This window comes from Chanodichthys erythropterus, chromosome 12 (assembly GCF_024489055.1).
Source record: "Chanodichthys erythropterus isolate Z2021 chromosome 12, ASM2448905v1, whole genome shotgun sequence".
Lineage (NCBI taxonomy): Eukaryota > Metazoa > Chordata > Actinopteri > Cypriniformes > Xenocyprididae > Chanodichthys > Chanodichthys erythropterus.
Window position 1 is genome coordinate 32,043,597 of NC_090232.1, and position 17,380 is coordinate 32,060,976.

Consider the following 17,380-nt stretch of genomic DNA (forward strand, 5'->3'; position numbering starts at 1 on the left):
GTATAGTGCATAATAAATCTGTGTTTGTACACAGAGCTCTTGGAAACCACATTTCCTTGTAATGATTTTGATTTTGAATTTCATTTTATTTGTGGTCTTTTTTTGTAGCTTGATAGTTAAAAAAAAAAAAAAAAAAAAATTGAAAAAGCCTTTCTTCTAGCAACACACAGAAAGCATTATTTCATCCTCCCCACTTTGGCTTTCCAACTACAATGAATGTAACATGAAGGTGCTTCCAAGACACTCCCCTGGAGCAATGGAGGCATGTGAGGGCAGAGATTATCAATTTAATCAGGGATCAGATAGACACCAGATGATTCTCTGGATTGTGTCTATCAGAAACACTAAATGTAATTCCAGCCAGGCAAAACGTGCTCTCCAGTCTAAGCAGGTAGGAAAGAGGTCAGTCTGCTATAACTGTCAGTGTTGGAGAGTAACTAAGAGTAGCAAAGCTAAACATCAACTGCCTTCTCTTTTATATGTAGACATTAACAGACCATCCAAAAACCAAAACAATTCACCATTTTAAAATGCCCCTATTATGGTATTTTAAAGGCTTCTAATTTTGTTTTGGGGGTCCCCTACAATAGGTTTACATGAATCCTTGATCAAAAAACACTTTCATTTTCTCATAGTCTACATTGCACATCACCTCTTTTCTCACAGTGTCTAAACAGTTCGATAAAGGATTTAGTCTTTCTAAACCCCTCCCTACTGGGAGCATACCCTGCTCTGATTGGTCAGATGTTATTGGCCCAGCCAGTTGTTATTGGTCTGCAGCTTACAGTGCATGCCGGAAATGAAGTGCCCAAGACCATATCTGAATTACAGCTTCTGAGGCTTTCTTAGCACTTATACACAATGACACAAACAATAACAATGGCTTCGGTTTTACTGTATCAATTCAAGCCCAAGTCCTCATCATTTGGAAGATTTGCTTCCATCTTTTCGACATGTCTTCAAAACAAACCAAATTCTTCCAGGCCTCAGCTACAACTGTAGTGTTTGAGGGTGGATCAAAGACGTTATTGGTGGGCAGCCAATGAAGACCGGCTGGCTGTCACATTTAGTTTTGAGTTTTGTTTCATGTCTTTTTTTTTAAGTTTTCTTCCTGGTTTCTTGTCATGTGACTTCCTATCCCTCATATGATCTTGTCTTGTGCTTCCCTAGTCTCATGTGAAATGTTCTGATTGGTTCCTATTGTTCATGTGTCACATTTTCATTGGTTGATTGTGTTCATTGCTTTCAGGTGTGTCTTGTTTTGCCATTAGTTCATGTAGCCATCATGTTTCCATTCTTTCCTTGTCTAGCTTGATGTTGTAACCTGCTGTTGGTGAATCTCTTGTTTTCTAGTCATGTCAAGCCACACCCACAGCCACGTTCACGTCAATGTTATGTTCTTAGTCGAGTTTACTTCAGTCATTGTTTGTTATAGTGAATAATAATATATTATGCGTTCACAGAGATCGCCCATCAGCGGTGAACCATTGTTAACTGTTTCGAAACAGTTATGACGTAACAAAGCCTCGTTTACTGAAATCATATGACTTTTTTGATCCACACTCCGAACCACTGATTCGAAACAAAAGATTCGTAAATGTTTCAAAGCTTCATGAAGCAGTGTTTTGAAATCGCCATGTTTTGTTCACTTTGGATTATTTTAATAAACTGCACCTGGGTTCTCCTCAAACTCCAAAAATTCTGTTGTTCGTCAGCTCAGTTATATAAATAAGAGTATTTATGTGCATTCTTTTATTTGTTCATTCATTCATTCATTCTTTATCAAAATAATTACCATTGTTTGCTCATTCAAAAACCCTCACTGTTTTGAATGTATCATAAAACAGAGGCTATAATCACATTTTTAATTCCATTTTAAATTATCATATAGTTTTATACTTAAAAGAAATTGTCTCCTTAAATAGCTTCAACACAGTTTGCTGCTTTAAATTATGATGAGTAGCTTGTAGCTTGGCACGCTACAGTTTCAAAGCAGCTGCCAAATTTAGAAGACTGTCCTATTTTTCCTAGAGCCATCCTGTTGAGTCTGGGTTTATTGAAATGCGAAAAATCCTGGTTTTAGTGCTAAACAGGTGTGAAAACTCCCTTCCGTGTTTGTCCTCTGGGAGCTCCTCGGCAGGAGATATCTACAGTACTGGATTATGCTATCAGTCAGAACCAAAATATGTTACATGTCTGATTACTTGACAGAAATGATCTTTCTCTTCTTTACCTAACACATACAGGACAATTGTAAGATGCAACAATAAACTCATGCCAATGAGAAGAGTTTATTTTGACAGTGAAGGTTTTCTGTGCTTGTAAATCTGATTCTTTACCTCTTACTGTCTCTGTCCAAACCATTTGTCTATCTTATCATTATGAGACAAGTGGTAATGTACAGAAATAATTTGTGTTCCACATGTTAATTTTCTACATGCACTCAATCTTTATTACTTGTGCCTATTTTGATTAGTAACAGGATACTTTGTTGTTGAGTAAAGATAAGTCCATACACAGCTGCTATTCAAATTTAAACACCACTAACTGAAATGACCAGAGTCCCCTGGGACCCCATATTTCATGTAAGGCCCTTATTTCCTTTTTACTCAGAAAGCTAATACGCCGACTGCATGAAACTCTGATTCTGCCGAACACTGAACTGTCCTTTAGCGGATGTTTGAGGTGTGGCTGATAAACATTGCAGCTTACAGTCACTATATTGACAAAACCTATGTAATATCTCTGTTTCTCTGTGACCCAACCTCCAGATCTTTGCCCTTAGCTGCACTCCCAACAGTGTTCTTCTAGAGTTGTGGAATGCCGACCACGAACTGGAGATCTTGAAAGACTGCTAATGAGATTTATAAGACGCGTTGAGAACAAAGAGAAAGAGGAGTTCAGGTATACCTGCTGCCTCTGTAGTCATCATACTGTATGTGTGCTCCTGACATGAAGGCACCAAAACAATTTCAGAATTCTGTTCAATATGAATTAATACAATGTGAATCATATGAAAATGCATGAGTATGAATGAAGGTCCACTCCAAAATAACCATCACTGGGGTGTAAGCAGATCATATAAAAACATTAATGAGATTATACAAATTTATACGAATTAGCCACCAATTCGCCAAAACATAAAATAGCTACAAATTGCCATGAGATCGTGTTGAAGGAAATAAACTCTATTCTGGAAAAGAGCTCTTTTGTCTGCATGGTCTCATAGCCTACATGAACTTATATTACATTGAACACACACACACACACATACAGTACTTAACATTCTGTTTCCATCACTAACAATAGACTGACTGTCCGTAGCACAAAAGCTGGACTGAGGATACACTGCATCAATACTGGGATCAATGCAACCACAGACCTTGAGCTCTGCTAAGATCTACACCTTTCATCTCCATCTTCTAATGTAACATCCTTTCTGTGCACATACACACACACACACACACACACACACACACACACACACACACACACACACACACACACACACACACACACACACACACACACACACACACACACACACACACACACACACACACACACAATGCCGAGGTATAATTTCAACAAAACATATTCCTCATAAAGCCTCAGGCTGCTCAATCCAATGTATATCCACTAGGAGTAAAAGTATAGTGTTTTTGGCCAAAAATATTTTATTTTTTTTTTGTAAGCAGCAAGCTTTTTAAAAAAATATGTAAAGGTGTAAAGCTCTCCTAAAGGGGCATGATAATGAAAAATATTTGAATGCTTTTGCGTTCGTTCACAAAAAGGTATTTATTAAACTGTTTATGTGCTTGATTCATGATTTCGTTCACCTGTCATTCAATTAATTATCTCATTTAGTCTGTGGCTATGTCCGAAATCGCCCCCATACTCTTAAATAGGGCACTTTTGAGGGGACAGCCATTTGTAGTGGTGTCCGAAACCATAGTGGACGTTACCCAGTGCACTCATTCAATCCCACAATGCAACACAATACCCAGTGTACAACTGATGCAAACTCAATGGCTAGAGAATACCCATAATGCACTGTGAGAGTCGTGCCACAAACCAAATGAATTCCCGTGTCTGACCAGAAGATGACGCCCACAGATGAATCTTCCATCCATCCACTTCCCAATGTGGGTTTAGCATAATATCACACAGCTATAAATTGTTTTTACTTGGTTATTAATTTGTTTAATTAAAGGTGCCCTAGATTCAAAAATGAATTTACCTTTGAATAGTTAAATAACAAGAGTTTAGTACATGGAAAAAACATACAGTGAGTCTCAAACTCCACTGTTTCCTCCTTCTTATATAAATCTCGTTTGTTTAAAAGACCTCCAAAGAACAGGCGAATCTCAATCTCTGTTACGTAACAGCCGGGGTGTACACCCCCAATATTTGCATATGCCAGCCCATGATTGAGGTATTAGACAAGGGAAGCCAGTATTAACGTCTAGATGAAAAGCATTAGACAAGGGCAGAATGTCTGGATGTGCACAGCTGAATCAACAGACTATGTAAGCAAGCAAGGACAATAGTGAAAAATGGCAGATGGAGCAATAATAACTGACATGATCCATGATAACATGATATTTTTAGTGATATTTGTAAATTGTCTTTCTAAATGTTTCGTTAGCATGTTGCTAATGTACTGTTAAATGTGGTTAAAGTTACCATCGTTTCTTATTGTATTCACGGAGACCAGAGCCGTCGCTATTTTCATTATTAAACACTTGCAGTCTGTATAATTCATAAACACAACTTCATTCTTTATAAATCTCTCCAACAGTGTAGCATTAGCCGTTAGCCACGGAGCACAGCCACAAACTCATTCAGAATCAAATGTAAACATCAAAATAAACACTGTACTTACGCGATTAGACATGCTGCATGACGAACACTTTGTAAAGATCCACTTTGAGGGTTATATTAGCTGTTTGAACTTTTTTATGTTGTTTAAGGCAAGCACGAGCTCTTGGGGTGGTGAGCACGGGATTTAAAGGGCCACACACCCTGAATCGGCTCATTTCTAATGATGCCCCAAAATAGGCAGTTAAAAAATTAATAATAAAAAAAAAAATCTATGGGGTATTTTGAGCTGAAACTTCACAGACATATTCAGGGGACACCTTAGACTTATATTACATCTTTTAAAAAAAAAGTTCTAGGGCACCTTTAAGATTTATATATGCTAGCTTTAATGACAGAGCTCAAGATACATTTTTTCATCACTACTGGAGCTGCTAGTTTTCTAAGTTTCAAATGATTATTAAACAGCAAGCATAAATGCAAAAGCGACAGCCCTTCCGGCGCACTCAGTGTCTGAATTCACTCACTCGTTTTCATTCACTCCTTCAAGTCAACTATATTAGTGGACTAATGTAGGGAATAGTGTAGGGAATAAAATATTCTTTAATTTACAAAATATGAAAAAAAAAAAAAAAAATATATATATATATATATATAGTGGTTAAGAAGAATTTTATTATTATGAATTCTCCTATAACTACTTGAAAATAATATAATGAAAATTTGGTCATTATAAATATAATAAAATGAAAAATTGGATCAAGAACAAAAGTATGACTGATATAGTGAAAAACTGTGGTTTGTTTATAAAAATTGATTTGTTCTTTCAAATGTCTTGAAATAACATACAATAAAAAGTTTGTTAGGTCTTTATAATAAAGTACAGTACTTTCCACACAGTGCTCATAGACCTTTATTAAAAAATGAATAAAAATAATAAAAATATGCTTTGTTGTCAAATTGCTATCTACTGTACATATAACTAGCAGCAAAAACGTGTTGGGCCTGACTGTATATCAGGGCAGTGACAGTGGCTCAAGCTGTAATCTGCTCAGGCTGTAGATACATGCACAATTCACTATTTGTGAATTTGGCTTAAGTTGTTGCATCACTGCAGCACAAGATTTAAAAATCTTGTCACTGAAATTTCACAGAGGTCTTCAAACCAACAGCATGTTCCCAAGCCAAGAATAGCTTTTATCAAATTAACACAGTTCTGTACTTCTAGTTTTTGTACATCTTACAAGATGCACACCTCACTCTGGTTAGTCTGTTAGTGTGTATTGTCAAGTCAGGTGGAAACAGGAAACAAGTTAAGTGGACAGGAAAGAGCTCTCCTGCGAGCCCAGCTGAGAGGTATTTTTATTGATGGAGTAGATGCAGCTTTACTAAGCATGAGCTGAGAAAAACAGGAACTTACACTCCACGGTATGTGACAGCAGTGACACTGATGTATGACAGAGCTTTGCGCTTCACGCATCAGCTGCCACAGTGGCAACTTAAATGTTATAGCTTATTTTCGCCACTATACTGTATGCAAACTGTGACCAGCATGCATGACTAAGGTAACAGCTCCCATCCTAGGAGCTTTTTTTGCTGTACATCACCACCACACCAATACTTCATCACTTACTAAGTAGCATAACAGCTGAGAGATAATATTAATGGTGTTTGTTGTGACGTTTATGAGGAGTCGCATAGGGATTTTAAGAACTAGCAGCACAACTGTTTTCAACTGTGATAATAAGGAATGCAAAATCATGCACAAGGATCATGTGACACTGAAGACTGGAGTAATGGCTGCTGAAAATTCAGTGTTGCTATCACAGCATTAAATTACATTTTGAAACATCAAAATGGAAAACAGTTAAATTTATTGCAATTTAAAATGCTATAATATTTCTTAATATCACTGTTTTTACTGTATTTTTTTGCTGTATTAGAAACTTCTTTCAAAAACATAAAAAAAACACAACTTTTGAACAGTATAGTGTATTTGGTGTAAAACTCACACTATGAAGATTTTTAGGGCATCAAATCTATGATGAACCATCATGCAAATTTTAATTATTTTTCAAATGCTTATATCATATAAACATTACTGTTTGTTGAGTACTCTCGTGTTTGACTTAGTGTTCCCTGATGCAGTGTCAGATGTTTTATTTGAATCTGCATTCAATATATATTTTAAATCATTTTTGATGTCAACATCTGTTCTTTTGGTTTTAACCTGGCATTTACTTAGTTCTTACTCCTTGACATTTCCCTCATACATAAAAGCTTTATGAAAACTTAAACATTTTAAGCTGCTTACAGAGGCCTCCCTCTGTTCTGAGTCTTTCTTCAGCTTTCAAAAACTCTGACGAAAGTATTCAAGAGAAACAGGGCTGGCAGAATAACTCAAAGCGCAATCAATGCTTTGTGACAAAATCTTATCAATAATGCAACAGGAGCTACCTAATCTGCCTTTTACAATACGAAAACTGGCACAGGAGGCAGACGAGTGAAACAGGCTCAAAGAAAAGACTAAAATACCCCTAGGCAGAGAAAAAGAGAGCATTAGTGCTTTTGGAAGCCAAGTGGTTTGTTAAAGAATGGAGCCAGTTGGTCCTAATGCACACGGTGAAAGGTACACGGGCAGAAAACAGAAATGATGAGGTGCTCTTCCCGCTTGGGGGGGAGCCACTCTCATCTATTGGAACATTCCGCTCCAATGAGCGTTTCAGCAGATGACAATGAAAGCGAGAGCAGTGCAAATATGAACAAACATCTGGCTTTGCATTGTGTGTGTGTTTATGTTATCTTCAGTTATCAAGAGACTCTCTTATTAACGTGTCTTATGTCACAGAAAGTGATTTTTTTATGTATTATTAAAATTAAAAGTTGTATCTGTTCATTTTATTTAATACACCTAAGCTAACATGAACTAACAATGAACATTCTTTATTAATGTAACAAATGTACTTCTCATTGTTAGGTAATGTTAATTAGTGCATTAACTAATGTTAACTGATGGGACTTTATTGTAAAGTGTTATTATTAATGTAGTTTAACATCACTCCTTTTTAACACCTCTAACTGCCTGTCATGGAGAGAAAATCAGACAAATGCATTAAAGATTATATAGTCAGCTTTTATGGACGTGTCTGATTCCCTGCATTGTTAGTGACAGAATATTATAGGTATTTGAAATCTGTATTTCTAGGCATATAACACTTAGAAAAAAGGATAGTATACATCTGTATATTTTTGGTGGGTGAAGTGTGAGACATGTCATTCTCTTGGAGCAGATGACGCAATGATGCACGGTGACCTACGCTGTCTTTGGTCCAGTGCTGATATTAGTCTGTCCTTGTCTAGTCAAGTTATTTGAGTTGGCACTGGCAGAACTGCTGCCACAAAAAAGTCCCTAAATAAACACAGTGTTGACAAAGTGACAAACTCTGTCATTCTCTAATTCATTACGTATGCAGTATTTCCCCTCTCTAATTAGTAATTATGAATACTGATCGTAGACTCAAAGACATACCACAGGAAACATCTTTCTTTACTCTTACATAGCTGTACATAATTAAATCCAATTCTTCAAACAATGAACCTGTAATTAAAATGTCAGTTTTAATATAACACACATTTCAATCCTTCCAACATTCAGTCTTTGTGAATTGTCAGTGCAGATTACTGCAAACTGTCAGTCTAAATGTTAATTAGTTATGTCCCATGTTTCTATATCAAGTTCTGACTGTTTAGGTGTTCTCTCTATACCAGTCCAAAGTTAATATTTGCAATCAAGTAGGGGAGATTGGGGCAGTTATCACACTTTTCACACCAGTGAATTCTCCTCAGATAAAGTTTACACTTTTTTTTTTTTTTTTTTTTCAGAGTCCATTTTAGACATTCTACTAACTATAAGTAATTTTGCAGCTATAACTTTACAACTAACTCTCATTAAAGTATTAGTAGACTGTTAGGTTAGGGTTAGGGTTAGTAGAATAAGTTGACATTTAATTGAAAAGTTATTTATAATCAGTAGAATGTCTGTTGGGAGAGCATCAAAATAAAGTGTTAGCAGATATTAAACAGACAGTCTACTAATAGTTTAATGACTCTAATAACTGCTATAGTTAACATGCAGTTGCAAAGTTACTTGTAGTTAATAGAATGTCTAATGTTAACTGCCATATCCCTTAAATGCATACCTCTTGTCTTTAGTGACCCGGGACGTCATTCGCTACCCTCATCCTCATTCGTTTTTTAAAGTTAGACATCAACCTTCTTGGTATTCCTCAATCAATTCATTATAAAGAATATAACAAGAAAAAAATCATAAAATTATAAAAGAATGCCTATTTTTGTATTCATTTTTTGTAAAAGTTGTATAGGGTCGCAAACGACCCGAGGTGTGTATGAGTGTACGTATATTTTTTTCTGCACAACAATAATTTCACCTTTATTCCACAAGGTAGCAATGTCTGATACACAATATTGAAGTGACGACTCATTTAGACAGAAAACAAAATATTAAGAAAAACATGAAATGGCTTAGTGATATCACTGCAGAGCAAGTACTGAACGCAATCAAATATGACTGTAACTGGATGGATCTGGTGAAGCTGTTAGTGATCGAAATATTGATTTTGAAGATGTTGATAGTTATATAGTTTTGAGAATACGTTTAAGATCGCAAATGGGCTCATATTCGTGACCTCAAACATAAAAATAGCCCATTATCTGCTGAATTTACTGGGAAATGAGCTCTGATGAGGACAGTGATGATGGCATAAAACATCTGCTCAAAATGAGCCCTTTCAAGCTCCAAAAGGTAACAAAATATACTTTATTTTATTCTTCTATAATTGTTACTCTAATATCAGAGGAGTTTTATATCATCGTGACAGGTAGAGATCCTTCCGTGTTAGATATTGATCCGGGTCGATAAAGACCCGAATATGTAAGAATGATTGGCGAAACAGTCATGCATATAAGGGAAATACATGAACTAATGTGAACTAGTTGTGAACTATAAAGTTAACCTTAAAAAGTCTAGCCTTCAGAAAAAAGCTACCAAACATTTTCACATTGTTTGCTCAGGGGGAAAATGCACATGCTGACCTTTTGTGACAACATGACCCAATGTCAGTTGTCACAATGAGTAATTGCTATTTAAAGGGGGGTACATTCTGACTTATTTACACTGTAAAGAGTTGCATTCTCATGCTAAACATTTTTAGAGTTTCAAAACATGAGTTGGACATATGACAGAGTATTTATGTGCCAAATATACTACTTCCGGTTGTGGACATGTCTAACAGAATTTATTTTCAAGTATGGTCCTTTATCACGTAATAAAGGGTGGAATTCCTTGTATAGGCACTTCTCCCTGATAAGCGTGTACACACACATCACCCAGAGCAAGAGCATGCCCATCAACGTGCTTCGTTCGGGATACAGAAGCCGAGAGATTTTTCAACAATGGCTGTGTCCCAATTCAGGGGCTGCACCGTTCGAACGCTGCATACATCATTGAGGCAGTCTCATTTAAGAAAAATAACCGTTAGATTGCAAACTAAGTAAGAAATTACAGTATTTTACAGCTCACAATGAATATCAGTCAAATTTATTATGGTTTCTTTTCTTAAATAAGACATCCTTGATGAAGTATTCAGCCTTCAAATGCGATCTCCGAAGGACGCAGCCTCTGAAATGAGGTGCAGCTTCTGGTGTTTTTGGTTGTGAGGGAAAGATTACCTTTTTCAGCTTCCCAAAGAACCCAGCGTTAAGGGAATGGTGGATGAAGTTTGTTTTTCCATTTGTTTGCAACAAAGTTGTGCGTGTATGTTTGTTCCTGGAATTTCGGTGATGAATACTTTGTAAACAAGTCCCAGTTTGGTGCTGGATTTGCAGATCGGGGGCGGTGAGTAAAACTGCATCAAATATCAGTGTTTTGTCAACTGGCACGCAAGTGCATAAAATGTAAATAACACAAACATTTTTGTTCTCCTTTTATTTATTGCAGCTTGCAGACAATCTCTACGCAAAAGCTGCAAACGCTCATGACTCTTTAGCTCTGGCATGCCTCCAGGAGTTCGGCTTTTTTTCGGAAAGACTTGGCTTTTTAGAAATGTTGAGTAAAAATTAAAATGCCGCAAATAATGTTACCCCTGTTTTTCTCTCTTGTGTAATACCATAATTAAGTGCAATATTATAATTTAATAATCTTTGTTGTCATTGTTTTGTAAAGCATTGTAAATTGGTATCTGCAAGTATTATAATACAGTGCATATACATGTGGGACACCTTATACCAGTGAATAATTCCTTGCATGTTATACATACTTGGCCAATAAAAGCTGATTTGATTTCATTTAATGTGACAAACACAAAAATAACTCTTGTAATGTTACTTTATTACACATTTGACCCTTGCCTAAATGTATGCCAATGTGGTTTTTATTGTGTCCACTTGTTTACCCAACAACTATATCAAAAATTAGATTTTAGGTTAATATTCAGTATTAAATAGATGTGTTTGAAACCAACATATATATAAGCGTTTGAATAAATTAACTTTTACTCAAAACCTTACTGAAATATAGCTCTTGTGACAACTTCCCCATATGACAGCCAACCCCCATGACCCTTATTTGGGTTCCTAAAGCTATTGAGAAATCAGATTAGTCATCTGTGAACCCACCTACAAGTTAGAAACTGTGACAATATTCAACATCCAACAAAACAAGGTACAGTTGAAAGATTCTTGGGCACTAAACAAAAGCCTTTATGTTCTTGAAGAAAACACTGTGCCATATTCCACTATCCTCTGAGTACAATAGATTGACAGCTGTAATATTTGTCTGTACTCATTCACAGTGTGTGAATGCCTGAGTGTGTGCACGCTGGGGGACGTTTTTGATTGTAGTTGTTGATGTGTGTGTGTTGTCATCTGTGGCAATGTGGTGAGGACTTTAAGTTTTGGTATATTTTAGTGTATGCTATGTGGCTTTGGGAGTTTGAATGGGAGTTTTTTTTTTTATAGGAAGCGGTCGGTTGTTATTGTTTTGTCAGTATCATCTCTGGTTTACACCTATATATTTAATCTGTATTCTATAATTTCTCATGTGATAATCTGAAAATATTTTGTATTTATTATATTCATACATGTTAGCAAAGACATAGAGGACATTTGGTTGTAAAATTTTAGGTTGTTTAATATATAACTGACAGCTCAACAAAAATATGCAAAGTATATTTGAAAACAGTAGTAGGATGCATTCCTCATTTCTATATATTTATTTTTATATATTCGATAACAGTGTGATTTGTACTATGCCTTACCTTTTTTTAACCTAAACATTTCAGATTAAAATTCAGGACATAGTGAAAGTAATGTGTAAGGATGGTATACCAATGTAAAGTATAAAATTAATGGACTTAATCTGGCTAGTTTTGATGCTTTTCAACTGTATTGTTTATTTGGAAACTGTCACTGTCACACAGCTGGTGTTGAGTGATAATGAGATATTATGTGCTGAGAGGGTTTATGGTACAACAAAATCTGTATATAATGCTTTGCATATAATGGTGGATTATTATTATTATTATTATTATTTTTTTTTTTTTCAAATATTTTAATTCAAGTATATCAAAGATATGAATCATCAGAGAAAATGACAAGTGTGCAATGCCAAGACATCACTATTAACACATTAATAAGACTGAACAAGATTCTATCAACTGTGAAAATCTGAAAGAGTCGAAGAGAAGCTTTACACAGTCTACAGAGCCTGCAGATTCAATCTTTGAACAAAGATCTTGGCTAAGATGTAAGCACATTGAGACCACTACTTCTCAGCACCTTGCTGGGAATGTACATGTTGTGGAGTGATTCAAAGCCATTGTAGAATGATATCAAAGAGAAATGATCCTCTTCCACCTCCTTTCAAGCTATTCACTATCCATACAGCCTTTGACCTCTCTGGAGATCAAGATCCATCTCAGTGGTGAGTAGCTCTTGCAAAAAGTTCTTCTCAACATTTGTGCATAACACATTCTAACGTGAGATTGGTAGCAAGAATGAAATATTTCCTGTACACTCTAATTAATTCAGAGTTTGAAATGGGGTGCATCCAGCTTTTCTTTGAAAACAATTTCCTCTGAGATGGCTTTAAGTAAAAACTTTCCCTTAGGGTACACAGAATGGCAGCCAATACAAAGGCGACATAGACACTGCAAGTGCCAACGTATCAATAATGCAAGACTTTACGCTTGTGTGAGCCCAAGGATCGTAGACAAATGAAACATTAAAAATTCATAGCATCATCAGCCGAAAGAATTGTGAGGATTCAGTACAGTTCAAAGGAACCCAGAATGGCAATTTCATATTTTGCAGCTACTTGCAAGACCAGAGAGAAAGGGTGATGGGGAAAAAAAGAGTATGGCAGAGTAAAAATAATCACCCAAACTAAGAGATGTATGATGGGCTTGAATGAATATCATGTGGGACTCATAAGAAGGTAAAGTTCTACTGGTATGTAGTATCAGAAGTACAAGAATAAATTACTTGTTAAATCGCTTTGAAAATCAATTTACTCTTTTTAAACAAATTATTTCTACATGAAGGAAGAGAGAATTTTGAAACAAATACCTATTTCATTTTCTTTACTTTGCCTCGTTTTCTAATTTGTTTTCTATTTCCATTAATATTTTCAAATTTCTACTATCCTTGCACAAAAGTGACATCAATATGTTTCCTAAATAGCATCATTCAGAATGATAGAGCTCAGGGATCCCAATGAAATTATTTCTAAGTTACTGTGAAAATTACAAGAGATCACCTGTTACACTGAGAACAAGCTGCTTAAAAACTTTGTCTATGCCTTCAATATCCATCATGAACGTGGTGGTGATGAGATATATCCAGTATAGCTTACTGTAGGCTACTGATAAATTATCTTGAAGTAAAAGATTCACACAAAGCAAAAGAATATAGTGTTCAAATGACTCTGCCTGGCACAGTCTCCAAAATCATGTTTATACTATACGATGATGCCTCTGCATTGTTGCTCTTTAAGGGTGAAAGTGCACATTTTATTCGTTTTGATACTTTCAGCCTCCACAGCACGTGACTATCAGTTAAACATGGAGTATTCATGTGACTTTGAATCCCGAGACAAAACTGTAGTGGGAAAAAAAAAAAAAACTGTGTTTACTCTCTTCTCCAGCAAGGAAAATATTTGCTCTTACCTCAACAGAATTCCTATTTCCCACGCAATGAATCCCCAGACAGCCACAGAAAGCAGCCTTTTCCGAATCATCTCAAGACTTGATCGGCATAGACATACAGTCCTCTGTGAATGCCTGTGCTCTCTTCAGCACTTCTGGCTTCTTGACTTCAGGACGCTGGACAGCGCTCCAGCTGTTCTTCCTTCACTCCAATGCACTGTAGGCTCGTTGCGCACGGCAATCGCAAAGGAATCCCTCATAATCTTATAAAGCTAAACAGTATATATGAAACTCTTTTCTCGTAGCGGCACTGGAGGAGATGGAGTGCTCTTTCAAAGGTTGCGGCAGCTGAAGTGATTCTTGACATATTCAGACATCTCTGAGCAAAGACCGCCCCACACAGCGCGCTTGATTGACAGTGCGCTTCTCCTCTCTCACTGTACACATGCATGTGTAACGCTTACTTACAATTAGAGAGAACGGAATTTGAATACTTCCCCTTATCCCTGCCAACCCCTTTGACTATGAAAGCTGCTCACGTGATTTATAGCCCACCACTGAATATAACAGGATACCAGATTGTAACATTACTGTCGTTGTAGTACTGTTATTTGCAGTGATATGTTTCTATTCATAGCATTTTACAAAATGTTTTATTATATTCTATTTAATAGTTATTATATATGTGCATGTGTATGCATATACTCAACGAGTTCATTCATTCATTCATTCATTCATTCATTCATTCATTCCTGCCTGCTTTTTCCCTTGAGGATTCCCTTTTGGCCAATCTCCATCCATATGATTCCATCTTGCTGTATTAGCAAATATGCACATTTTGTGCACATAGTTTATTAAAAAGTTATGCCTCAAAGAGAAATATCGGCGCTTTCACCATAGCTCCGTTAAAAAAAAAAAAAAACGTTACCCTTTCAGGATGCACTGTAAGGAAATGTATAATTTTTTTTTTTATTTATTTGGGGTTTTGTGGAAATATCAGCATTAATTCATGTCACCATCCCTGTTATTGTTTAAAAGGCTGTTGAAACATTTACTCATTAAAAGAAAAAAAAAAAAAAAAAAAAAAGGAAAAGGCACCTATTTTGTAATGCTTGATAGCTGTCTTCAAAATAACAAAGAACAAGCAGCTCCAACTAGAGTAATGATCCGTTTTTAATGAATGATAACACATTTCAGGTTTGATTATGGCTAATATTCAGTATATCATGACATGGAGTTAATCTTAGTGGGTAATAATATACTCCTTGCAAGCTGACTGTATCAGTAAGCAATGACGAAACTAAGTGCAATGTAACTCGTGAGTCATACATGATGGCACATGTTCGAGCACATGCTGATTCCCTCGGTGCTAGAACGTACCCGGTCCAATCTGGCAGAGGGGCCCTATGTTGTATTTAGGTATATAGTCCTAATGCACTGAGCTTATACTGTCTGTTTTTGTTTCCCTATGAAATCATCGTTGTGTTACAGTGAGTGACAGTGTCTGGCATGAACTGCCGTAGGCAGCGAGTATGGCACAGCTGAGACTGGGTGCATCTGCGCAGCATGTGTGTGCATGTGTGCGCCCACTCCTGTTTATTGTGCCATGCTGACCCTGTTCCCAGCTTTATGCCATTGCTCTGGAATTGGGCGATAAGCTCAAACGCTCTCTTCTGCCAAAGTTTGGCATTAGGGAGCTTGCGTCTGCCTTTTCACATTTCATTCATTCATCCTCTTCTTTAAAAGTTACTTTTGTGCTTTAAAAGACAACAAAGACTTGAATCTATATATATGCCAACTGTACCAAATTAGGGTTCTTTTGCTATTGTTCTTTTCAATAGCAGAACCCTTTTTTTGGGTGGTAAATAGAACACTTTTTATAAGGTTCCATAAAGAATCATGCTCTGAAAGTGCTATATAGGACCTTAATTATGTTATAGATAACCTTTTTATTAATAGTTTATTTTTATGAATATCTGCATCATAATATCTTTACAGTTACAGTGTGTCTCTTCTAGTTTGTTTATGTCAAAACAATTATGTTTATGAAGGCTAAAATTAGCAAAAATGGATGTGAGTGAAAAAGTAATATAAAGTCATGGGATAGCTTTTTTTGTGACTGGGTAAGTTTATGCAATTAAGTAATAATTTTTGAAAAATCTAACAATATGGATCAAAAATTCAATATCTCTATTACTTAGTGGAAGAAGACAAGATAAGTATCATTAACTGAACAGAGCTGCTCACACTTACATGTTTTGGTATAGGAAAAAATCACGACTGGTAGGAAACCAGTAATAACTTGAGAGTTAAAATTTATAGACAATTTAAGAAAGGAATACAACCTCTGAGGCAGAGTCTCTCAGAAGTAAAGATGGGCAGAGGCTCTCCAATCTGTGAAAGAGTCTGTAAAAAGATTGTGGAAAACAATGTTCCTCAACGTCATATTGCAAAGGCTTTGCAAATCTCATCATCTACAGTGCATAACATCATCAAAAGTTTCAGAGAAACTGGAGAAATCTCTGTGCATAAGAGACAAGGCAAAAGACTTTCATTGGATGCCCGTGGTCTTCGGTCCCTCAGACGACACTGCTTCACTCATTGGCATGATTGTGTCAATGACATTACTAAATGGGCCCAGGAACAATTCCAGAAACCACTGTCAATAAACACAATCCGCCGTGCCATCTGCAGATGCCAACTAAATCTCTATCATGCAAAAAGGAAGCCACATGTGAACATGGTCCAGAAGCGCTGTCGTGTCCTGTGGGCCAAGGCTCATTTAAAATGGACTGTTTCAAAATGGAACAGTGTTCCATGGTCAGACGAGTCCAAATTTGACATTCTTGTTGGAAATCATGGATGCCATGTCCTCCGGGCTAAAGAGGAGGGAAACCTTTCATTGTGTTCTCAGCGTTCAGTTCAAAAGCCAGCATCTCTGATTGTATTGGGGTGCATAAGTGTATACGGTATGGGCAGCTTGCATGTTTTGGAAGGCACTATGAATGCTGAAAGGTGTATAAAGATTTTAGAGCAACATATGCTCACCTACAGATGGCATCTATTTCAGGGAAGGCCTTGTGTATTTCAGCAGGACAATGCAAAACCACATACTGCAGCTATTACAACAGCATGGCTTCATTGTAGAAGAGTCCGAGTGCGGAATTGCCTGCAGTCCGGATCTTTCACCTATAGAGAACATTTGGTGCATCATTAAATTAAAAAAATATGTCAAAGACAACCACAAACTCTTCAGCAGCTGGAAACCCTTTATCAGGCAAGAATGGAACCAAATTCTAACACCAAAACTCCAGAAACTCATAACCTTGATGCCCAGA

At 36.5% G+C, this 17,380-nt stretch overlaps 1 protein-coding gene across 2 annotated transcripts in view; it reads right to left on the bottom strand.

Annotated features, from left to right (window-relative positions):
• glra3 (glycine receptor, alpha 3) overlaps nucleotides 1–14,134 on the bottom strand; it is a 62,566-nt gene extending 48,432 nt beyond the window's left edge. For both annotated transcript variants that reach the window (XM_067403486.1, XM_067403485.1), the window contains exon 1: nucleotides 14,064–14,134. In XM_067403486.1, the coding sequence (XP_067259587.1) occupies nucleotides 14,064–14,134 (71 nt within the window). The remainder of the gene's footprint in view (nucleotides 1–14,063) is intronic.
• Nucleotides 14,135–17,380: the final 3,246 nt, after the last annotated feature.